At 41.6% G+C, this 21,613-nt stretch overlaps 1 protein-coding gene across 1 annotated transcript in view; it reads left to right on the top strand.

The window, feature by feature from the left end:
- The first annotated feature begins 1,899 nt into the window (after positions 1–1,899).
- The window catches only part of LOC130356427 (complement receptor type 1-like), an 82,938-nt gene continuing 63,224 nt past the window's right edge, over positions 1,900–21,613 (top strand). The window contains exons 1-2 of the mRNA XM_056557962.1: positions 1,900–1,939; positions 20,917–21,036. Coding sequence (XP_056413937.1) covers positions 20,961–21,036 — 76 coding nt within the window. The 5' untranslated portion in view covers positions 1,900–1,939; positions 20,917–20,960. The remainder of the gene's footprint in view (positions 1,940–20,916; positions 21,037–21,613) is intronic.

Here is a 21,613-nt window from a genome sequence, read left to right on the forward strand (position 1 = left end):
TGTATAGAATATCTTGTGTATTGCGTTATGTTGGCTGTGTGAACAATGATGAAGTAAAATGGGAAGTAAAAATCACGAGGATGTAGCAACATTTTGCCAAATGTCCTTCAGGGGAAACACAACTTCTCTGGGCTATAGTAACTAACAAAGTAGAGAGATGGGGAGGGGTGAGGATGGGGAGACTGGTCAGCCAAAGTGAGAAACAGAGAGACATATTGAATTTTACCTTTGTTCATTATCCATTTGGTTTAAACTATAGAAATTACCTTCTGTATATTTATTAATTGATCAATGCCAGTGCCTGTTATATGGTTTGAAACATAAATGGGGTCATTTACTAATATTCCCCCATTTATCCCTAATATTATATAATGTGTTTTATATATATCTGATATATGTCTGAAAAACTTTGGCACGTGTTTGGAAATGTTTTTAACCTTCCTAATGAAAGTGTAAAATTACAGCCTGAAAATTCACCAAAAATAGGGTGAACAATTTTATAAATCACTTACATAAAAATTTGAAAAACAATAAACACACACAAAAAATTTAATAAAATAAAAGTAACAATGGTCAGAGAAATATACAAACTTCGGTACATGGTTGGCATGTGCTGTTAATAAATATAGTTAACTGCATTTTCACTGACTTTTTCCAGCTAGATTTACATGGAAATCAAACAGTTAATGAGGGCCAAAGAGTTAATAAACACATCATGGGGGAGGGGTGTGTTATTCAAGAATGAGCACATTACCCCAGTATTAGATCATGAGCCAGGGGACGTGTCTCGAAATCGGTGGATCTTATGCTTGGGTCTCCAGGATCATGTTGCACATAATGCCAGTGCCTCACTCGCCACACCCTAGCTACGAACCTTGTCTGTAATAGCATTGCTTCCAGAGGAGGATGGCGCCACAGTCTGGCATCTATTGAATCATGTCACATTTTTGTTCACATTACTATTTGTAACTCAGAGATTGTGCTTAAAGGGGTACTCCAGTGAAAACCCTTTTTCTTTTAAATCATCTGGTGGCAGAAAGTTATCTGTAAATTACTTCTATTAAAATTTTTAATCCTTCCTGTACTTATTAGCTGCTGAATACTACAGAGGAAATTATTTTCTTTTTGGAATGCTCTCTGATGACATCACGAGCACAGTTCTCTCTGCTGGCATTAGAATAATAATAATAACACTTTATTTATTGTTGTCCTTAGTGGGATTTGAACCCAAGTCCCAGCACTGCAAGGCAGCAGTGCTAACCACTGAGCCACCATGCTGCCCTTAGCATACATCTGCTATGCATCTGCTATGCATGGTTGCTAAAATGGACAGAGATGTCAGTAGAGAGCACTGTGCTTGTGATGTCATCAGTGTTCCTAAAAGAAAGGAATTTCCTCTGTAGCATTCAGCAGCTAATAAGTACTGGAAGGATTAAGATTTTTTAATAGAAGTAATATACAAATATGTTTAACTTTCTGCCACCAGTTGATTTAAAAGAAAAAAGGTTTTCACCGGAGTACCCCTTTAAGCATAATACAGTAGTTAGGATGAGCCCTTAGAGTAAATCACATATGAATATTTCTTCTATAATGCTTCATTTAATATATGTAATTTACATTATACACGTTGATTCATTTGCCCATATTCGGACAGCTAAATAAGTCTAATGTCTTCATTGCTTCTAATTTCCCAATACTGTTGACTGTTACTGGAATGTCTCATTCCATTATGGGATTTGTGTGTTGATTAAATAAAGAGCTTCCCCCACAGACAAGGCTATTTGGTTAAGCAATCTGTATGGTAATTATTAAACTAGTGTTCTGGTCTGAAATAAGAGGATGCACCAGTACAACCTGTCACTTCTCTCCTTTATAAAGCAGCCAACCGTTTATACTAAACAATATTGTCAGGCTTCTCAATACTCATCTTCCTGGACAGGTAAGATTTCTATATTTGCTAAACCTTTTTGTTACAATTCTCAGGAAAGGTAACATGTAGCATTTTGGTTAGTATTTGGTTCTTATTTTGGTAAGTATTTTTTATCCAAAATCAAGTGATAGGCCAACACAAAGGAAAACTAACTATAACAATCTGCACCTTTTTTTGTGTTTTGGACCCACTCCTTGAATTGACCCAAAATCCTAACCACACATGAGCCCCAAAATGAGTAACAAATACTGACCAAAATGCTATCTATGAACTCAGTCTTGGGAATATATGTTAAAGCGGTTGTCCACTTCCAAAACATTTTTGTAAAATATATTGCAATTAGAGATGAGTGAACAGAGCCCGACATACCAACTGACACAGTAATACAGGGAAGTGGCAGAAGGTCACTGTCTGAGGTCAGCCCACTGATCATTGCTTTGCACAGCTTGCTTTGTATTGGATAGAGGCTTTCTGGGATCAGTAGTTCATCTGCTCTCTCTCTCTCTCTGCTTTCTCTCCAAGATTGTAGCCGCAATGCAGTGCATAGATTTTATCAGACTCTTAACCCCTTAAGGACCCTTGACATACACGTACGTCATAACACCCTGGTACTTAAGGACCCATGACGTACGCGTACGTCATGGAGAATTCTGTCCCCTGCCGCGCGCCGGGCAAGGATCGGACCGGGATGCTCCTGAAATCATTCAGCAAGCATCCTGTGCAAATGCCCAGGGGGGGTCATCAGACCAGTGACAATATTTCCAAGTATTGTACCATTTTGTACCTGTTAATGTGTCAAGGGGCCTACATACTGTGAAAGTCCAAACAACAGTATTCGCCAGCTGGTGTTTTACAAAAATACAGATCCACTTACCCATCCGGAGGCAGCGGGCGACGGAGATCGGTGGGCGACGATGTCGTGCGGCTGGATCCTACGGAAGCCAGTGAGTTGCCTAGCAACATCTGGAGGGTACAGTTTGAGACCACTATACAGTGGGCTCTAACTTTAGCCCTCCAGATGTTGCAAAACTACAGCTCCCAGCATGCCCGAACAGCTGTTTGGGCATGCTGGAATATGGAGTTTTGCAACAGCTGGAGGGCTACAGTTTGAGACCACTATACAGTGGTCTCTAAACTGTATCCCTCCAGATCTTGCAAAACTACAACTCCTAGTATGCCCAAACAGCTGTTTGCTGTCTGGGCATGCTGGTATATGTAGTTTTGCAACATCTGGAGGGCCACAGTTTGGAGATCACTTTTCAGTGTTCTCTAAAACGGTAGCCCTCCAGATGTTGCAAAACTGCAAATCCCTGCATGCCCAAACCGCTGTCTCAGCATGCTGGGAGTTGTAGTTGCGTACCTCCAGCTGTTGCATAACTACATCTCCCAGCATGCCCTTCGGTGATCAGTACATGCTGGGAGTTGTAGTTTTGCAACAGCTGGAGGCACACTGGTTGGAAAATACTGAGTTAGGTAACAAAACCTAACTGAAGGTTTTCCAACCAGTGTGCCTCCAGATGTTGCAAAAGTACAACTCCCAGCATGCACGGTCTGTCAGTACATGCTGAGAGTTGCAGTTTTGAAACAGCTGGAGGTTTGCCCCCCCATGTGAACGTACAGGGTATATCCACACGGGCAGGTTTACAGTAAGTTTCCTGCTTCAAGTTTGGGCTGCGGCAAACTCACCGTAAAACGCCAGTGCAAATGTACCCGAAAAGCACTACACTACAAGGGTAAAACACTACATATACACCCCCTTACACTGCCCCCCCCCCCCCCCCCCCCCCCCAATAAAAATGAAAAACACATTGTATGGCAGTGTTTCCAAAACGGAGCCTCCAGCTGTTGCAAAACAACAACTCCCAGCATTTCCGGACAGCCACTGACTGTCCAGCCATGCTGGGAATTTAGCAACAGCTGGAGGCACCCTGTTTGGGAATCACTGGCGTAGAATACCCCTATGTCCACCCCTATGCAATCCCAAGGTTAGTCCTCAAATGTGCATGGCGCTCTCTTACTTCGGAGCCCTGTCGTATTTCAAGGAAACAGTTTAGGGCCACATATGGGGTATTTCCGTACTCGGGAGAAATTGCACTGCAAATTTTGGGGGGCTTTTTCTCCTTTTACCCCCTTATGAAAAGGAAAAGTTGGGGGCTACACCAGCTTGTTAGTGTAACAAAATTAAAATGTTTACACTAACATGCTGGTGTTGCCCCATACTTTTTATTTTCACAAGCGTTAAAAGGAAAAAAAAGTTTTCCTGAGTACGCACACCATATGTGGGTGTAAAATGCTCTTCGGGTGCACAACAAGGCTCAGGAGTGAGCGTGCACCATGTACATTTGAGGCCTAAATTGGTGATTTGCACAGGGCTGGCTGAATTACAGCGGTTCTGACATAAACGCAAAAAAGGAAATACCCACATGTGACCCCATTTTGGAAACTACACACCTCACGGAACCTAACAAGGGGTATAGTGAGCCTTAACACCCCACAGGTGTTTGATGAAAATTCTTCAAAGTTGGATGGAAAAATAAAAAAAATAAAAAAATTTCACTAAAATGCCTGTGTTACCCTAAATTTTTCATTTTCACAAGGGAAAATAGGGAAAAAGCTCCCCAAAATTTGTAACCCCATTTCTTCTGAGTAAGAACATACCCCATGTGTGAACTACAATGCTCAGTAGAGAAGGAGCGCCATTGGGCTTTTGAAGAGAAAATTTGTCCGGAATTGAAGGCCACGTGTGTATACAAAGCCCCCATAGTGCCAGAACAATGGACCTCCCCAACATATGACCCCATTTTGGAAACTACACCCCTCACAGAATGTAATAAGGGGTGCAGTGAGCATTTACGCTCCACAGGTCTCTGACAGCTTTTTGGAACAGTGGTCCGTGAAAATGAAAAATGTAATTTACATTTGCACAGCCCACTGTTCCAAAGTTCTGTCAAATGCCAGTGGGGTGTAAATACTCACTGCACCCCTTATTCAATTCTGTGAGGGGTGTAGTTTCCAAAATAGGGTCACATGTGGAGAGGTCCACTGTTCTGGCAGCACGGGGGACATTGTAAACGCACATGGTCCCTGACTTCCATTCCAAACATTTTTTTTCCCCAAAAGCTCAATGGCGCTCCTTCTCTTCTGAGAATTGTAGAACAGCAGAGCACTTGACGTCCACACATGGGGAATTTCCATACTCAGAAGAGATGGGGTTACAAATTTTGACGGGCATTTTGTCCTATTATCCCTTATAAAAATTTTACATTTGAGGGAAAACTAGTATTTGAGTGAAAAAATAAATCATTTACACATCGGACTTTAACGAAAAGTTGTCAAACACCTGTGAGGTGTTAAGGCTCACTGGACCCCTTGTTATGTGCCTTGAGGGGTGTAGTTTCCAAAATAGTATGCCATGTGTTTTTTGAGTGTGACTGTTTGAGGTTGTGGACAGGTGTCTTTTATACTGAGAACAAGTTCAAACAGGTGCCATTAATACAGGTAATGAGTGGAGGACAGAGAAGACTCTTAAAGAAGAAGTTACAGGTCTGTGAGAGTCAGAAATCTTGCTTGTTTGTGGGTGACCAAATACTTATTTTCCACCATAATTTGCAAATAAATTCTTTAAAAATCAGACAATGTGATTTTATGGATTTTTTTTTCTCTCACTATGTCTCTCATAGTTGAGGTATACAGTACCTATGATGAAAATTACAGGCCTCTCTCATCTTTTTAAGTGGGAGAACTTGCATAATTGGTGGCTGACTAAATTAGTTTTTTCTCCACTGTATGATGGGCAAAATGTCTGTCCTAGATGGACTGTTCCATCCTCTCTGTCTTTGTTTGCCCCCTCTAGTGCTAAGCAGAAGGGTACCATTAGCCACAAGGAGGAATGTGTAAGGACAGTCATTAAAGTGTGTTGCAGAAGTGGTGGAGATTGAAACTGTGGCCAAGCATAGCACTAGTGGTAAGGTGTCATGGTGGATATGCTGAAGAGGAGCAATGAGTTCATGATCAGACATCAGAAGTTCATACTGAGAGGAGTGATGGGGACAATAAGGAGGAGTTTGATGATAATGATGTCAGAGATGAAGAGCGGTGCCGAGTTATAACCAGAACATCTGTGAAACTCATCAGAGGTAGGACTGCGGGCACTATAAGCTCAGGAGCAAGTGGCAGAATTGCTGTTGCATCTGCATCAAGGAAAAAAAGCCTTTCAGAGGAGGGGCACAGTCAGGTGGTGGTGGTGGACCTATCTCTTTACAGTATTCTGCCATGTGGACATTCTTTTCCATCTTATCAGATGCAGAAAACCAGGCATTAGGGTCCGAGTTTAGGAATTACGGCTTAATGTAAGCACGTGAAGTGGCATCACAAGACCTGGCTTCAAGTATCACTTGTCCAACACGTCCTGCTGTCCACTGGCTACAACTAGTACTAGTCCACCAACCCTGCTGTCCACTGGCTACTACAGATACCTCCAGTCCACCACCACCTGCTGTCGGCTGGCTACTATATCTACCACCAGTCCACCACTGCCTGCTGTCCGCTGGTTATAATTACCACCAATCCACAGGTCTTGCTCCGGCTACTACCAGCCAGGCCTACACATACACAACCCATGACCCCAAAAGGAATAATTTTTTTATCTTTTTATGCAAAAGCTATGGGACACCAATCCTATTGCCCTACCAAAAAGGAGAATTTTTTTTTTAAAACACTTGGAATAAGATATTGCATCTTCTTTACTTGCCAGCCACAAAACCAGTTGCAACTCCCAAAAAGGGAGAATTCTTTATGACTTTTCCAACTTTTCAATGTTTACAAAAGCTATTTCTTCTTCACTATTTTGAGACACCAATCCTGTTGCAACTCTGCAAACAAAAAGTAATACATATTCAGGGCCTTACTTCAGCGACATTGCAAGTCCTAGCTACAACTACTGACAGTGACAGACGTATTGTGTGCATGAAGAAAAGAGTACTGGATAGCCACACTCTTAGACTCTCTGTATAAATTACCTTTCAAAATAAAAAGCTAAATTAGAATTTTATACAGATTAACTACACAGCCAGCTTATTTTGGGGTCCACTTTATGCTACCTGTTAAGTCAACGCTTGATAATTTTTCATTTCCTCTTCACTATTTTGAGACACACACCAATCCTGTTGCAACCTCCAAAAAGGGATCATTTTTGGAAAGCTTGGAAAAAGCCATCACGTCTTCCAATACCTGCGTGTGCATGTTAACATGGGCAGGCATCTGCCAAAAAAGAAAAAGGTATACTTTATGCAGCATTTTTTTGTGTTGAAAAGAAGCATTCAAAATCTGCTAGTGCAGTGGGTTTTTAAGCAAGTTATCATGGATTACAGCATGTTGCAGATATTAACTGAGCCTTAAATGGGCTAACTTTTTAAATGTTGTCACTGATGGAAATCAAAGACCTTTTGTAATATGGTTGCTTAAAAAAAATGTGAATATTATATAAAGAAAATGGCTCCTGAATTTCCCACCATTAGGGGTCCCCATACCAGCTGGGATACTAACCAGTCCTGGAGCAGCATCAGGCTTGTCCATGAGTCATGGACAAGAGATGACTAATGGACAAGGTTGTATGAGCAGACACACCAATCACCTCCCACCACCACAAGGGAGGGACACACCCCCTTCCCCTGAGAGGATTTCTAATACTGTGAGCTAATTAAAAGAGGGATTTTTATAATAAACATAGGCGAGTAGGCATAAAAATTAGATGTACGTGGTCAGGATTAGGTACTGAGTAACATATTATTTTTTTTTGTAGTCATCAGGATTTCCAGGAATCCCCCTTTGATAAAACCTTCCCATTTAGAAAAAGGAACCGGGGGGGGTTGGGGAACTAGAGAGAAAGACGCTAAGTGCTGGCGCACCCCACCCCCGGTTCCCTTTTCTAAACAGGAATGTTTTCTCAAAGGTAGTATCCTGGAAATCCCAATGATTGCATACTAGTCACAACTCATTTGTGGTGTCTGTGGAGAATATGCTAAGGCTGATCCCTGGGAATCTGCTGACACACTAGAAAAGCTGTGTCGATGCGCTACATGGTGTTGTGCTCATAATACTCTGTCTCTGAGAAGTACTCTGTCTAATGAGAAGCTGTGCTCCCTGATCCTTCATCCTTCTGATGCGATTGGAAGGGGATCCCATCCATCAGGTAGTATACTATGGAGTGGTATTTGACCATAACATTACTCAGCCTTAGGTGCAATGGAGGAGGTTGAGTGACATTTTACTATCACATGCACCTTCATAGGAAGCCATTTTATGGATGGGAGCTCTGTCTGTTCACATAAAAAAACTGGATGAAATGTAGCAATGTTTAATATCTATCCATGTCATGAGCAATTTCTCAATTATGCATTGATTTTTTTTTGATGTAGGACATTTGGTCATTTTTCGATTTTCCAGAACAAAATATACTTCTGATAAATTCCCTTTAAAAATGCACTCATAATACTTGGAGGAACTAGAGAACAGCAACTTATTTATGAAGATTTTCATCCACAACTGTTTGCTTGTCAGATTCATCAATAAGGTACAAACACTATTGATGAATCTGGCACAACTTGCACTGGATTGGCTCACCATTCATGTGGTTAAGAAATGTAATAGAGAATGAGAATAGGCTTGATATAAAAAACACATCTACCTTCCAATGTCTGTCACCAAAACCTATGAGCTTATTGGGCTATAGCCGAAGTAGTGAAATGGGAATCGTACATGAATTTTGCAAAATATGTAAATAGAGAATGTTCTAATTAGAGATGAGCGAATCGAAGCTGACGAACCCGAATTTGTTACAAATTTCGAATATCGCCACATATCTATTGCGTGAAATGCTTCATTAAACTCCATTAACTGCGGTCCAGGCTCCAGGGTATCTAAAATGGCGGATCCACATGTCAGTGCATGAGTCAAGGAATGCTGGAAAGGCAGGAAGGCAAGGCAGGAAGGGAAGTAGGTGGGATGACCTGGAATCACATGCAGGATGCAGCCTATCAGCAGCCAGTCACCCCTGTGATGTCACAGCCCTATATATTCGGCAGCCATTTTGTGGCTCGTCATATCATTCATTACACTGCATAGAGATAGGACTGACATTGCTGTGTGTGTAGTACACCGAAAAGCATCCTAGTCACATCAGCGTTCTGGTGGACAGAGAGCAGTCTTTTTTTCACTGAAAATAATTTTTACTGCAGCCATTAACCTCCCAGTCACTTTCTACAGCAATGTATTACAGAGAGGGGTAGATAGCTGTGTGTTGCCTCATAAATTTCAATAAGCTGCCTCAACTTCATAAACCTTAGCAGAGACTTCATAAACCTTAGCAGAGGAGGCAGGAATAATTTTTCAGTGCAATTCTGTGTCTTTGTTCCACAACAAATCTGTATACTAGTCTGTAGACGTTATAATACCCAGTAGTCCATTTCTAATAGTCTTTAACAGAGTGAAATTTTGTGTTTAGTACACAGCTTTTTTGTGCTGCAGCACTGTTGTGTACTGCTTGTGTTGTGCAAAAATCAGTTTTTTTTAAGCATACTGTACCACAATTTTCTGCCCTCATAAGCGCATGCCACATACGTACATCTAAGTAGTGTACTATTTTGTACCTGTTAATCTGTCAAGGACCTAGATACTGTGAAAGTCCAGGCAAGAGTAATCACTGACTGGTGTTTTACTAAAATACGTTTTTTTAAGCATACTGTACTGCATTTTTCTGCCCTCATAAGTGCATACCACATACGTACATCTAAGTAGTGTACTATTTTGTACCTGTTAATCTGTCAAGGGCCAACATACTGTGAAAGTCCAGGCAAAAGTAATCACCGGCTGGTGTTTTACTAAAATATGTTTTTTTAAGTGTACTGTACCGCATTTTTCTGCCCTCATAAGTGCATAGCACATACGTACATCTAAGTAGTGTACTGTTTTGTAACTGTTAATCTGTCAAGGGCCTAGATACTGTGAAAGTCCAGGCAAGAGTAATCACTGGCTGGTGTTTTACTAAAATACGTTTTTTAAGCGTACTGTACTGCATTTTTCTGCCCTCATAAGTGCATATCACATACGTACATCTAAGTAGTGTACTATTTTGTACCTGTTAATCTGTCAAGGGCCAACATACTGTTAAAGTCCAGGCAAAAATAATCACCAACTGGTGTTTTACAAAAATACGGAGTTTTTACGCATACTACAGCGCATTTTTCTGCCATAATAAGTGCATACCACATACCTATATCTCTAAGAAGTGTACTATTTGTTACCTGCTAATCTGTCTTGGGCCAACATACTGTGAAAGTCCAGGGAAAAGTAATCACCGGCTGGTGTTTACAAAAATACGTATTTTTAAGCATACTGTAGCGCATTTTTCTGCCCTCATAAGTGCATACCACATACCTACATCTCTAAGTAGTGTACTATTTTTTACCTGCTAATCTGTCATCGGCCTACATGCTGTGAACGTCCAGGCAAAAGTAATCACTGGCTGACGTTTTACTAAAATGCGCTTTTTTAAGTGTACTGTACCGCATTTTTCTGCCCTCATAAGTGCATACCTGATACCACATACCTACATCTAATTAGTGTACTATTTTGTACCAGTTAATCGTTCAAGGGCCTACATACTGTGAAAGGACAGCTAATAGTACACACCTGCTGCTGTTCTAGACAATACTGTTTTAAGCGTAGTGAACAGTATTGTACTCCCCTGATATATGCAATAAGTATGTCAGGCAGAGTAGTGCCAGGACGTGCACAGTGGAGTGGCAGAGGCCTAAATTCATCAGGTGCAGGCAGAGGTCGCAGCAGAGTAGGGGCGTGTGGCAGCCGGAGTTGCAGCGAGAGGTCTGAGCTCCCTTTGTCAGCTAGCAGTCCTGTCTCGACCAGCAACCCAGCAGCCGTGATTGATTGATTCACTCGGTCATCCACTTCATCCCAAGTGACATCTGACACCCCCAGTCAACAGTCGGTGGGTTCTTCAGACTCAACCCTCACTTGGCATGGCCCTCATGCTGCTGCTGCCACCTCCAGGCTCTGCCATTGTGCTGCTCTATTGTCTCCTCGTGCTAATGCTACCACTTCCAGGCTCTGTCATTGTGCCGCCATATGGTCTCCTCATGCTGATGCTGCCACCTCCAGGCTCTCTCATTGTGCTGCTCTCTGGTCTCCTCATGCTATTGCTACCTCCTCCACGCTCTTTCATTGTGCCACCATATGGTCTCCTCATGCTGATGCTGCCACCTCCAAGCTCCCTAATTGTGCTGATCTATGGTCTCCTTATGCTGATGCTGCCACCTCCAGGCTCTCTATTTGTGCTGCTCTATGGTCTCCTCATGCTGATGCTACCGCCTCCACGCTCTGTCATTGTGCCACCATATGGTCTCCTCATGCTGATGCTACCACCTCCAGGCACTGTCATTGTGTTGCCATATGGTCTCCTCAAGTTGATGCTGCCACCTCCATGCTCTTTAATTGTGCTGCTCTATGGTCTCTTCATGCTGATGCTGCCACCTCCAGGCTCTCTCATTGTTCTGCCATGGATACTGCAAAACATAATTAAGGTGCTGGTCCCCAGTTTCAGAAATTCCTCTTCATTAGGGTAACTTTTAGGACTCCTGATGCTGCTGCTGCCACCTTCAGGCTGTCTCATTAAGCCACTATATGGTATCCTCATGCTTCAGCCACCTCCAGGCTGTGCCATTCAGCCACTATATGGTCTCCTCATGCTTCAGCCACCTCCAGGCTGTGCCATTCAGACTCTGTGGTCTCCTCATGCTTCAGCCACCTCCAGGCTGTGCCATTTAGCCACTATATGGTCTCCTCATGCTGCCACAAACTCCAGGCTGTGCCATTAAGCAACTATATGGTGTCTTTATGCTGCCACAAACTCCAGGCTGTACCATTCATCCACTATATGGTCTCCTCATGCTTCAGCCAAATCATGGATGTGCTATTCAGACACTTTATGGTCTCCCCATGCTGCAACAAACTCCAGGCAGTCATTCAGCCACTATATGGTCTCCTCATACTGATGCCACCTCCAGGCTGTCTCATTCAGCCACTATATGGTCTCTTCTCATGCTTCAGCCAACTCCAGGCTGTGCCATTGTACTGTCATGTGACATGTGACATCTTGTTAGATTTGGTCCTTTGTTCACACATGCCGGGGCCCGGGACACTAAAACTTGGGAGTTAAAATTTCAATTTAAAAATCTTAAATTTCAATGGTCTCCTCATGCTTCTGCCGACTGCAGACTGTGCCATTCAGACACTATATGGTCTCCTCATGCTTCAGCCAACTCCAGGCTGTGTCATTCAGCCAATATATGGTTTACTGATGCTGCTGGGCATGGGTCTAAACATTTTTTTAGCATCCAGCATCTAGCTAACCTAAACATCTAGCTAACCTAAATCTTCAATTTAAATTTCAAAATTAATCTTTTAATCTTAGGGGTTGTGAATCCCTAGTGTCTACTCATGCTGCTTCAACAACAATAGGTTACGATGGTGTATGGGCAATACTGATATATATATATATATATATATATATATATATTAGCTTTTGCCCGCAGCTTCGCGCTGCTTATATACTGCCAACAGTCGTCATATCCCGTCCTCCTATCCCGTCCTCCCATCTCGACCTCCTATCTCGACCTCCCATCCCGTCCTCCTATCCCGATCTCCTATCCTGACCTCCTATCCTGTCCTCATATCCCATCCTCCTATCTTGACCTCCTATCTTTACCTCCTATCCCAACCTCTCATCCCAACCTCTTATCCCAACCTCCTATCCCAACCTCCTATCCCGTCCTCCTATCCCGTCCTCATATCCTGTCCTCCTATCTCCACCCCCCAACCCGATCTCCTATCCCGACTTCCTATCCCGTCCTCCTATCCCTTCCTCCTATCCCGACCTCCTATCCTGACCTCCTATCCCGTCCTCCTATCCTGTCCTCCTATCTTGATCTCCTATCTCGTCCTCCTATCTCGACCTCCTTTCCCGACAATCCCGTCCTCCTATCTCGACCTCCTATCCCAACCATCCCGTCCTCCTATCTTGACCGCCTATCCCGACCTCCTATCCCGACCTCCTATCCCGTCCTCATATCCCGTCCTCCTATCTCAACCTCCTAACCTGACCTCCTATCTCGACCTCCTATCTCGACCTCCTATCCCGACCTCCTATCCCGACCTCCTATCCCGACCTCCTATCCCGACCTCCTATCCCATCCTCCTATCCCGTCCTCCTATCTCAACCTCCTATCTCGACCTCCTATCCCGACCTCCTATCCCGTCCTCCTATCTCTACCTCCTATCCCAACCTCCTATCCTGTCCTCCTATCTCGACCTCATATCCCATCCTCCTAACTCGACCTCCTATCTTGACCTTCTATACCAACCTCCTATCACGACCTCCGATCCCGATCATCTCGTCCTCCTATCTCAACCTCCTATTTTGACCTGCGATCTCGACCTCCAATCCCGACCTCATTTCTCGACCTCCCATCCCGTCCTCATATCCCGACCTGTAATATGTGTACCAGGTATTGAAATATCTCCAGCCGTACGGAAGTTATGTGGGAACATACATTTCCCACTGATTTGTATGGGACTTTAAACAAAAACCCCGACCCTCACAAATGGGGGTAGTAAAGGGTTAAATTAACTATCCTATATTTTAAGTGGACATATAAGTAACATGTGACCAAGTATTATCGAAATATATCCAGCCATTTGGAAGTTATGCAGTAACATATATTTCCCATAGACTTGTATGGGACTTTAAAAAAAAATAAAAAAATTTCACCCCCTTAAGGGTGGAATTTTGAAAAATCCTTTCTTATTCCTCGTCTACCTCTTAAAAACAACACCTGTGCAAAAATTCAGGTTTCTAGGTCCAAGGGTTTAGGCTGGGCGTTGATGAGTCAGTGAGTCAGGTCTTCTCCTTTTATATATAGGATAAAGCAAGTCCATCACAGGTAAGTGGTGCTATCGTTCACCACCAATGCAAACTGTATTGAACTGACCTGGATAGCATGCGGCGAGCATGTACAACTGCATAAGAAAATTTAGATGAATTACTCACGACCACCATGTTCGGGTCTTCTTGGAACTTTGCTTTTTATTAATGTTATTTATACTAGTATTTATTTATATAATAGTATTATTTATACTAACAACCTGTTAGTTTTTGATATTATGCTGAGAAGCAATCAGATCATTATACAAGATTGTAGATGTGCACCATGTCTGTTTTCTACCCGAATTCACACTGTGTTTTCTATCCCCTCCTTTTTTTTTTGTTTGAACATGTGCTGCACTCTTCCCCACCCACTCAGCCCAACCCTATATAAGTAGTAGTTAGCTACACAAGGGCCATTTCTTTCCTAGCAGCCTCCCAGTCTGACTGGGAGAGCATGGTAAGTGAGCTATTACACCTTGTTCACACTGGTGTGGTGCTGTGCGGCGTCCGTTGCTGCCGTGGCACCGTGTCTGCGGGGAGGTGCGGCCCATAGACTGGTTTGAGTGGCATTGGGGCCTCTTTGCCAGTGGGTTGTTCCCCCCCCCCGTGGGCACTGGTGTCGCGGCGGTGGTGGTCGCCGCCCAGTGCTACGCCATTTTATGCTAGGGACGTTAGGGACCCACTCTAAATAGGTGGCCTTGACGTGGCGAGTGGGCTTGTACTTTTTGATCAAAAATGTATACTAACAACCTGTTAGTTTTTGATATTATGCTGAGAAGCAATCAGATCATTATTCAAGATTGTAGATGTGCACCATGTCTGTTTTCTACCAGAATTCACTTTTTATTAATGAGTTATATTCAGAATCATCACAATTTCTTATGAAGATGCATAGGGGTACGATGGTTTACATCCCAAGTGGGCAAGATGACAAATACCTCAGCTCCAGCCTGCCGCACTACGTTGTGGGGAACACCCCTTAATCATGCGCACAGGTGAGGAGTCTAAACTGGGCTAAATACACTGGTATGTTACAAAAGTTTAACTCTTTCAGCGCTTGTTGCATTTAGATACAACTCTTATATTTGATGGCAGGCATTTTTTTTATTTTTATATATATATATATATATATAACCTCAGTTACTCATAAGAATACCTTATAACTGCACATTTAATTAATTCCTTTCAGTTCGATTGATCCAATATGCCTCACGCCTCAATAGTGCTTTTTTATTTTCTTCTTTATTTGTTCTCCTTTCAACTTCTTCTATTATCTGCCATTAGTGATTAGCGGCATTGCCCATATTCGAATTCACAATATTTTGCGAATATATAGACCAATATTCGTCCTTTATTCGCGAATTTCGCGTATTCGTATTTGCATATGTGAATATTCGCATATTTGTGTATTCGAGGAAGAAAACAGTGTGGGGGTGGGCAACTTTATTATTGGTTGCTAGGGATGTTGTTGATAACCTCTGACAAGTGTATTTGCATCATTCTAATTGGCCCACAAGTGAAAAGAAGGAATATGCAAATATTCACATATGCGAATATCCGCATATACAAAAATTCACATATGCACATATGCAGAAAAAAGCGAATATTCGCAATTTCGAATATATTGCGAATATATTCGCAATATTCACGAATTTGCGATATTCACGATATAAATTGGAAATGCGAATATTCGCGTCCAACACTATCTGCCATCTGAGATCTGTTGTAGTGTGTCCAAATTGTTTAAAGTGTCGTCCTACACTAGTTTCTCCATGTTGTGTTTCTTTCATTCCTTCTTGTTCCAAGTGTGAATACCGTCTTATCAAAGATCTATGTTCACCAATCCTCACTTTGATTTGTCTTGAAGTCTGGCCGACATAGGCTTTGCCGCATGGACATTTTAATAGGTATATCACATTGGAACTTTATTTTAGTACCTTTTGTAGGATGATGATACTATGACATTGGGAACATAATAGACATGGATATGTCCCTTTCTTTTTTGTAGCCAAAAAGTCTTGTTTTTTCATTTTTTTAGGTTTTATATCACTTCTTATAAGCCTATCTCCAATAGTTTTACCCTTTTTAGGGTAAATCTTAATAGATAAATCTTTAAATCATTTTACATACTTTGGATCTCTGGATTGCGATCTGTAGGTTTGTTATATAAAGTTGTAACAATATTGGCTACATTTTTTATGAATTTCTACATCTAAAAAAATGTATAACATCTATACTGTATGTAAGGGTAAATTGGATAGTGTCATGACACTGATTACATTTTTCCACAAATTCTAATAGTGATTTTTCATCATCTACCCAAAGCATGAAGACATCATCCACGTCGTAAAGCCACGTGGACGATGTATTCAGGCTGCATGTACCAAACACATATATTTCTTCATAATTTGCCATAAAGGCATTAGCTAAGCTAGGGGCTACTGACGAGCCCATAGAAACTCCTCCTACTTGGAGAAAAAAAATCATCATTAAATCGAAATTTTTTTTTAGACAGAGCAAGACCAACGGATCCAAAGGACATCAAAGTTACGTTTCCGATTGTCTATACAGGTATTACGTGCCAGTAGTTCTAGACACATTGCATGCCCTCTTTTTGTGGAATGTTAGTATTCAAGCTTTGTACATCTAATGTACAAAGGAACAATACATTATCAAATTTACAACTTTCTAGTTTGTCGAGAAAATCGTTAGTGTCAAGCAAACATCTACTCAAACTAGAAAGTTGTAAATTTGATAATGTATCGTTCCTTTGTGCATTAGATGTACAAAGCTTGTATACTAACATTCCACAAAAAGAGGGCATGCAATGTGTCCAAGAACTACTGGCACGTAATACTCGTATAAACAATCGGAAACTGAACTTTTTCTTACTCTGTCTAAAAATTTTTTTCGATTTAATGGGGATTTTTTTCTCCAAATAGGAGGAGTTTCTATGGGCTCGTCAGTATCCCCTAGCTTAGCTAATGCCCTTATGGCAAATTATGAAGAAATATACGTGTTTGGTACATGCAGCCTGAAGACCTCGTCCACGTGGCTTCGCTACATGGATGATGTCTTCATGCTTTGGGAAGATGATGAAAAATCACTATTAGAATTTGTGGAAAAATTAAATCAGTACCATGACACTATCCAATTTACCCTTACATACAGTGTAGATGTTATACATTTTTTAGATGTAGAAATTCATACAAATGGAGCCAATATTGTTACAACTTTATATAACAAACCTACATATCGAAATAGTATGTTGCACCATACATCATATCATGCACCCACTACTTTCAAAGGGCTCCCTAAAAGTCATTTTATTAGAGCAAGAAGAATATCGAGTAGAAACATTTCTAGAAAAAGGATATTAAAAATAATGAAGTTGAGAAAATAGCAGAGGAAGCTGGAAAAACACCCAGGCAAAAATTTAGACAGAGATCAGAAAAAATAAGTAAAATGAATAGAATAATATACACTGGTAGATTTGATAAACGTTCTAAAATAATACAAAATATAATTTTAAAATATTGGAAAGTATTGAGAGCAGATCCAAAGTATGGAAAATTATTTAAAGATTCTAAGATATGTTTGGCTTTAAAAAGGGTAAAACTATTGGAGATAGGCTTATAAGAAGTGATATAAAACCTAAAAAATGAACATTTTGGCTACAAAAAAGAAAGGGACATATCCATGTCTATTATGTTCCCAATGTCATAGTATCATAAGAAGTGATTGTATACATCATCCTACAAAAGGTACTAAAATAAAAAACTAAAGTTTTTATTCCTGTCTGAGTTCCAATGTGATATACCTATTAAAATGTCCATGTGGCAAAGTCTATGTCGGACAGACTTCAAGACAAATCAAAGTGAGGATTGGTGAACATAAATCTTTGATAAGACGGTATTCACACTTGGAACTAGAGGGAATAAAAGAAACGCAACATGGAGAAACGAGTGTAACACAACACTTTAAATAATTTGGACACACTACAACAGATCTCAGATGGCAGATAATAGAAGAAGTTGAAAGGAGAACAAATAAAGAAGAAAATAAAAAAAAGCATTGTTGAGGCGTGAGGCATATTAGATAACGGAGTTAGGACCGAAAGGAATGAATGAAGTGTGCAGTTATAAGGTATTCTTATGAGTAGCTGAGGTTATATATAAAAAAAAATGCCTGGCATCATATAAGAGTTGTATTTAAATGAAACAAGCGCTGAAAGAGTTAAACTTTTGTAACATACCAGTGTATTTAGCCCAGCTTAGACTCCTCACCTGTGCGCATGATTAAGGGGTGTTCCCCGCAATGTAGTGCTGCAGGCTGGAGCTGAGGCATTTGTCATCTTGCCCACTTGGGATGTAAACCATCGTACCCCTATGCATCTTGATAAGAAATTGTGATGATTCTGAATATAACACATTAATAAAAAGCAAAGTTCCAAGAAGACCCGAACGTGGTGGTCGTGAGTAATTCATCTAAATTTTCTTATGCAGTTGTACATGCTCGCCGCATGCTATCCAGGTCAGTTGAATACACTACTCATGCTGCTGCCAGCTCCATGCTGTGTCATTCAGCAACTATATGGTCTCCTCATGCTGCCAATACCTCCACGCTGTGTCATTCAGCCACTATATGGTCTCCTCATGCTGCCAACACTTTCACGTTGTGTCATTCAGCCACTATATGGTCTCCTCATGCTGCCAACTCCTCCATGCTGTGTCATTCAGCAACTATATGGTCTCCTCATGCTACCAACACCTCCACGCTGTGTCATTCAGCCACTATATGGTCTCCTCATGCTGCCAACTCCTCCATGCTGTGTCATTGAGCCAATATTCAGCCACTATATGGTCTCCTCATGCTGCCAACACCTCCACGCTGTGTCATTCAGCCACTATATGGTCTCCTCATGCTGCCAACACCTCCACTCTGTGTCATTCAGCCACTATATGGTCTCCTCATGCTGCCAACACCTCCACGCTGTGTCATTCAGCCACTATATGGTCTCCTCATGCTGCCAACACCTCCACTCTGTGTCATTCAGCCACTATATGGTCTCCTCATGCTGCCAACACCTCCACGCTGTGTCATTCAGCCACTATATGGTCTCCTCATGCTGCCAACACCTCCACGCTGTGTCATTCAGCCACTATATGGTCTCCTCATGCTGCCAACACCTCCACGCTGTGTCATTCAGCCACTATATGGTCTCCTCATGCTGCCAACACCTCCATGCTGTGTCATTCAGCCACTATATGGTCTCCTCATGCTGCCAACACCTCCACACTGTGTCTTTAAGCCACTATATGGTCTCCTCATGCTGCCAAAACCTCCATGCTGTGTCGTTCAGCCACTATATGGTCTCCTCATGCTGCCAACACCTCCACACTGTGTCATTTAGCCACTACATGGTCTCCTCATTCTGATGCCACCACCAGGCTCTGTCATTGTGCCGCTCTGCGACAGTGATTCTAAAAGTGATGCCTGTAATCTGCATGTCATTCTGAATAACAGTATTATTTCACTACCCCAGCACACTCCATATGCGTGTTAGAACACAGCAAAGTGTTCTTCACCCCTATTGAGGCTCTCTGTAGTCCAGAAATAGCCATTTTTAACCCCTTCATGACCTGGGGTTTTTCCGTTTTTGCACTTTTCCTCCTTACCTTTAAAAAAGCATAACTCTTTCAATTTTGCACCTAAAAATCTATATGATGGCTTATTCTTTGCGCCACCAATTCTACTTTGTAATGACATCAGTCATTTAACCCAAAAATCTATGGCGAAATGGAAAAAAGAATCATTGTACAACAAAATTTAAGAAAAAACTGCATTTTGTAACTTTTGGGGGCTTCCGTTTCTACGCAGTACATTTTTCAGTAAAAATGACACCTTCTCTTTATGTAGGTCCATGCGATTAAAATTAATCCCTACTTATATAGGTTTGATTTTGTCATACTTCTGGAAAAAATCATAACTACATGCAGGAAATTGTCATCTTCTGACCCCTATAACTTTCTTAATTTTCCGCGTACGGGGTGGTATGAGGGCTCATTTTTTGCGCCGTGATGACTTCTTGATCACTTTTTATTCATGTTTTCACAATATAAAAAGTTACCCAAAATACGTTCTTTTGGACTTTGGAATTTTTTGGCGCGTACGCCATTGACTGTGCGGTTTAATTAATTATATATTTTTATAAATCGGACATTTCTGCACGCGGCGATACCACATATGGTTATTTTTATTTACACAGTTTTTTTTATGGGGAAAAAAGGGGTGATTCTTACTTTTATTAGGGAAGGGGCTAAATGATCTTTATTAACCTTATATTATAACCTTAACCCATAGGGGGCTATAACATTGCACACACTGATCTTCTACATTGAGCATAGTTATCCCTTAGGATAACCTTGATCAATGATTCTGCCGCTTGTCTGCTCATGCCTGGATCACTGAGCAGTCATTCGGTGATCTGACACCAGGAGGCAGGTAAGGGGACCCTCCTCGTGTCCTACAGATGTTCGGGATGCCGTGATTTCACCGCGGCAGTCCCGAATAGCCCCCTGAGCTAACTGGCACTTAGTAACTTTCACTTTAGACACGGCGATCAACTTTGGTCAGTGCTGCGCGCTATTAGCCATGGGTCCCGGTCGTTACTAGGTGCCGGGCCCGACCTGCTATGTGCCGTGTCCCCACGTTATAGAATGGGAGCCGACCCATCACTACATGTATGTCAAGAGTCGGGAAGGGGTTAATATAGATTAGCAGAAAATAAATTCGGATCGAACAAAATTTTTTCAAAAAATTCGAATTGGCCAAATCAAATTTTTCTAAAGTTCGCTCATCTCCAGTTCTAATATTCACTTTTAATATTAGCATTTAAAGCTTAAATAAAAAGTGCAAACAGATGCTTACATGTTCAAAAAGAATTCTAATACAAGAAAATGTAAAAATATTTCTTAATTTCTTACAGATTTGGATTGAGTTGCAAAATCAGATTATCATAAATCTGTTATTATGATGGATCATGGGATATCTACTAACTCACTGCTGATGCTGGCTTCAATCTTCCACTTTATTACATCAGCTTACTGTAAGTCTTTAATATTATGTGTACGAATTAATATTTGTACCCACGCCACATATGCACGAGTTCTGTCTTTAGGGGAAAATCTGATCGCTGGACCACACTAGCTTCTTTTCAAAAAGATGTCACATGGGTCACATAAAGCATACTTTTTAAGTTGCACACACTGTGCAGTAGGACTTCACAAACCTAACCAAGCATACATTTGAGTATAACTGAGGTTACGTTTTATCCATAAAAAATATTGTTGTAAAACATCTAGGAGTCATCCAGGACTGTCAGAGAGGTGGAGCCTGGGGTTCGCTATTCTCTGGGCTGGAACAGCTCTATCCACTTATGTCATTCTTATTGATGGTGCATGTGGGGACAACTTCATAGGGCCATTGTGGGCAATCAAGAGGAAAGCTGCGTGAGGAGGTCAGAGAGAGGCATTGTGGCCCCCAGAGCATAGGGGAACGTGGACCCCACCTCTCTGCCTGTCCCGGACAGTTTACAAAAGAATTTATTTTTATGAATATTATGGACCCTAAATTATCAACAAAGGAATGCCTGTATTAAGCTGTTGAAGCCCTACTGCACTGTT

The sequence above is a fragment of the Hyla sarda genome, chromosome 2 (assembly GCF_029499605.1).
Source record: "Hyla sarda isolate aHylSar1 chromosome 2, aHylSar1.hap1, whole genome shotgun sequence".
NCBI lineage: Eukaryota > Metazoa > Chordata > Amphibia > Anura > Hylidae > Hyla > Hyla sarda.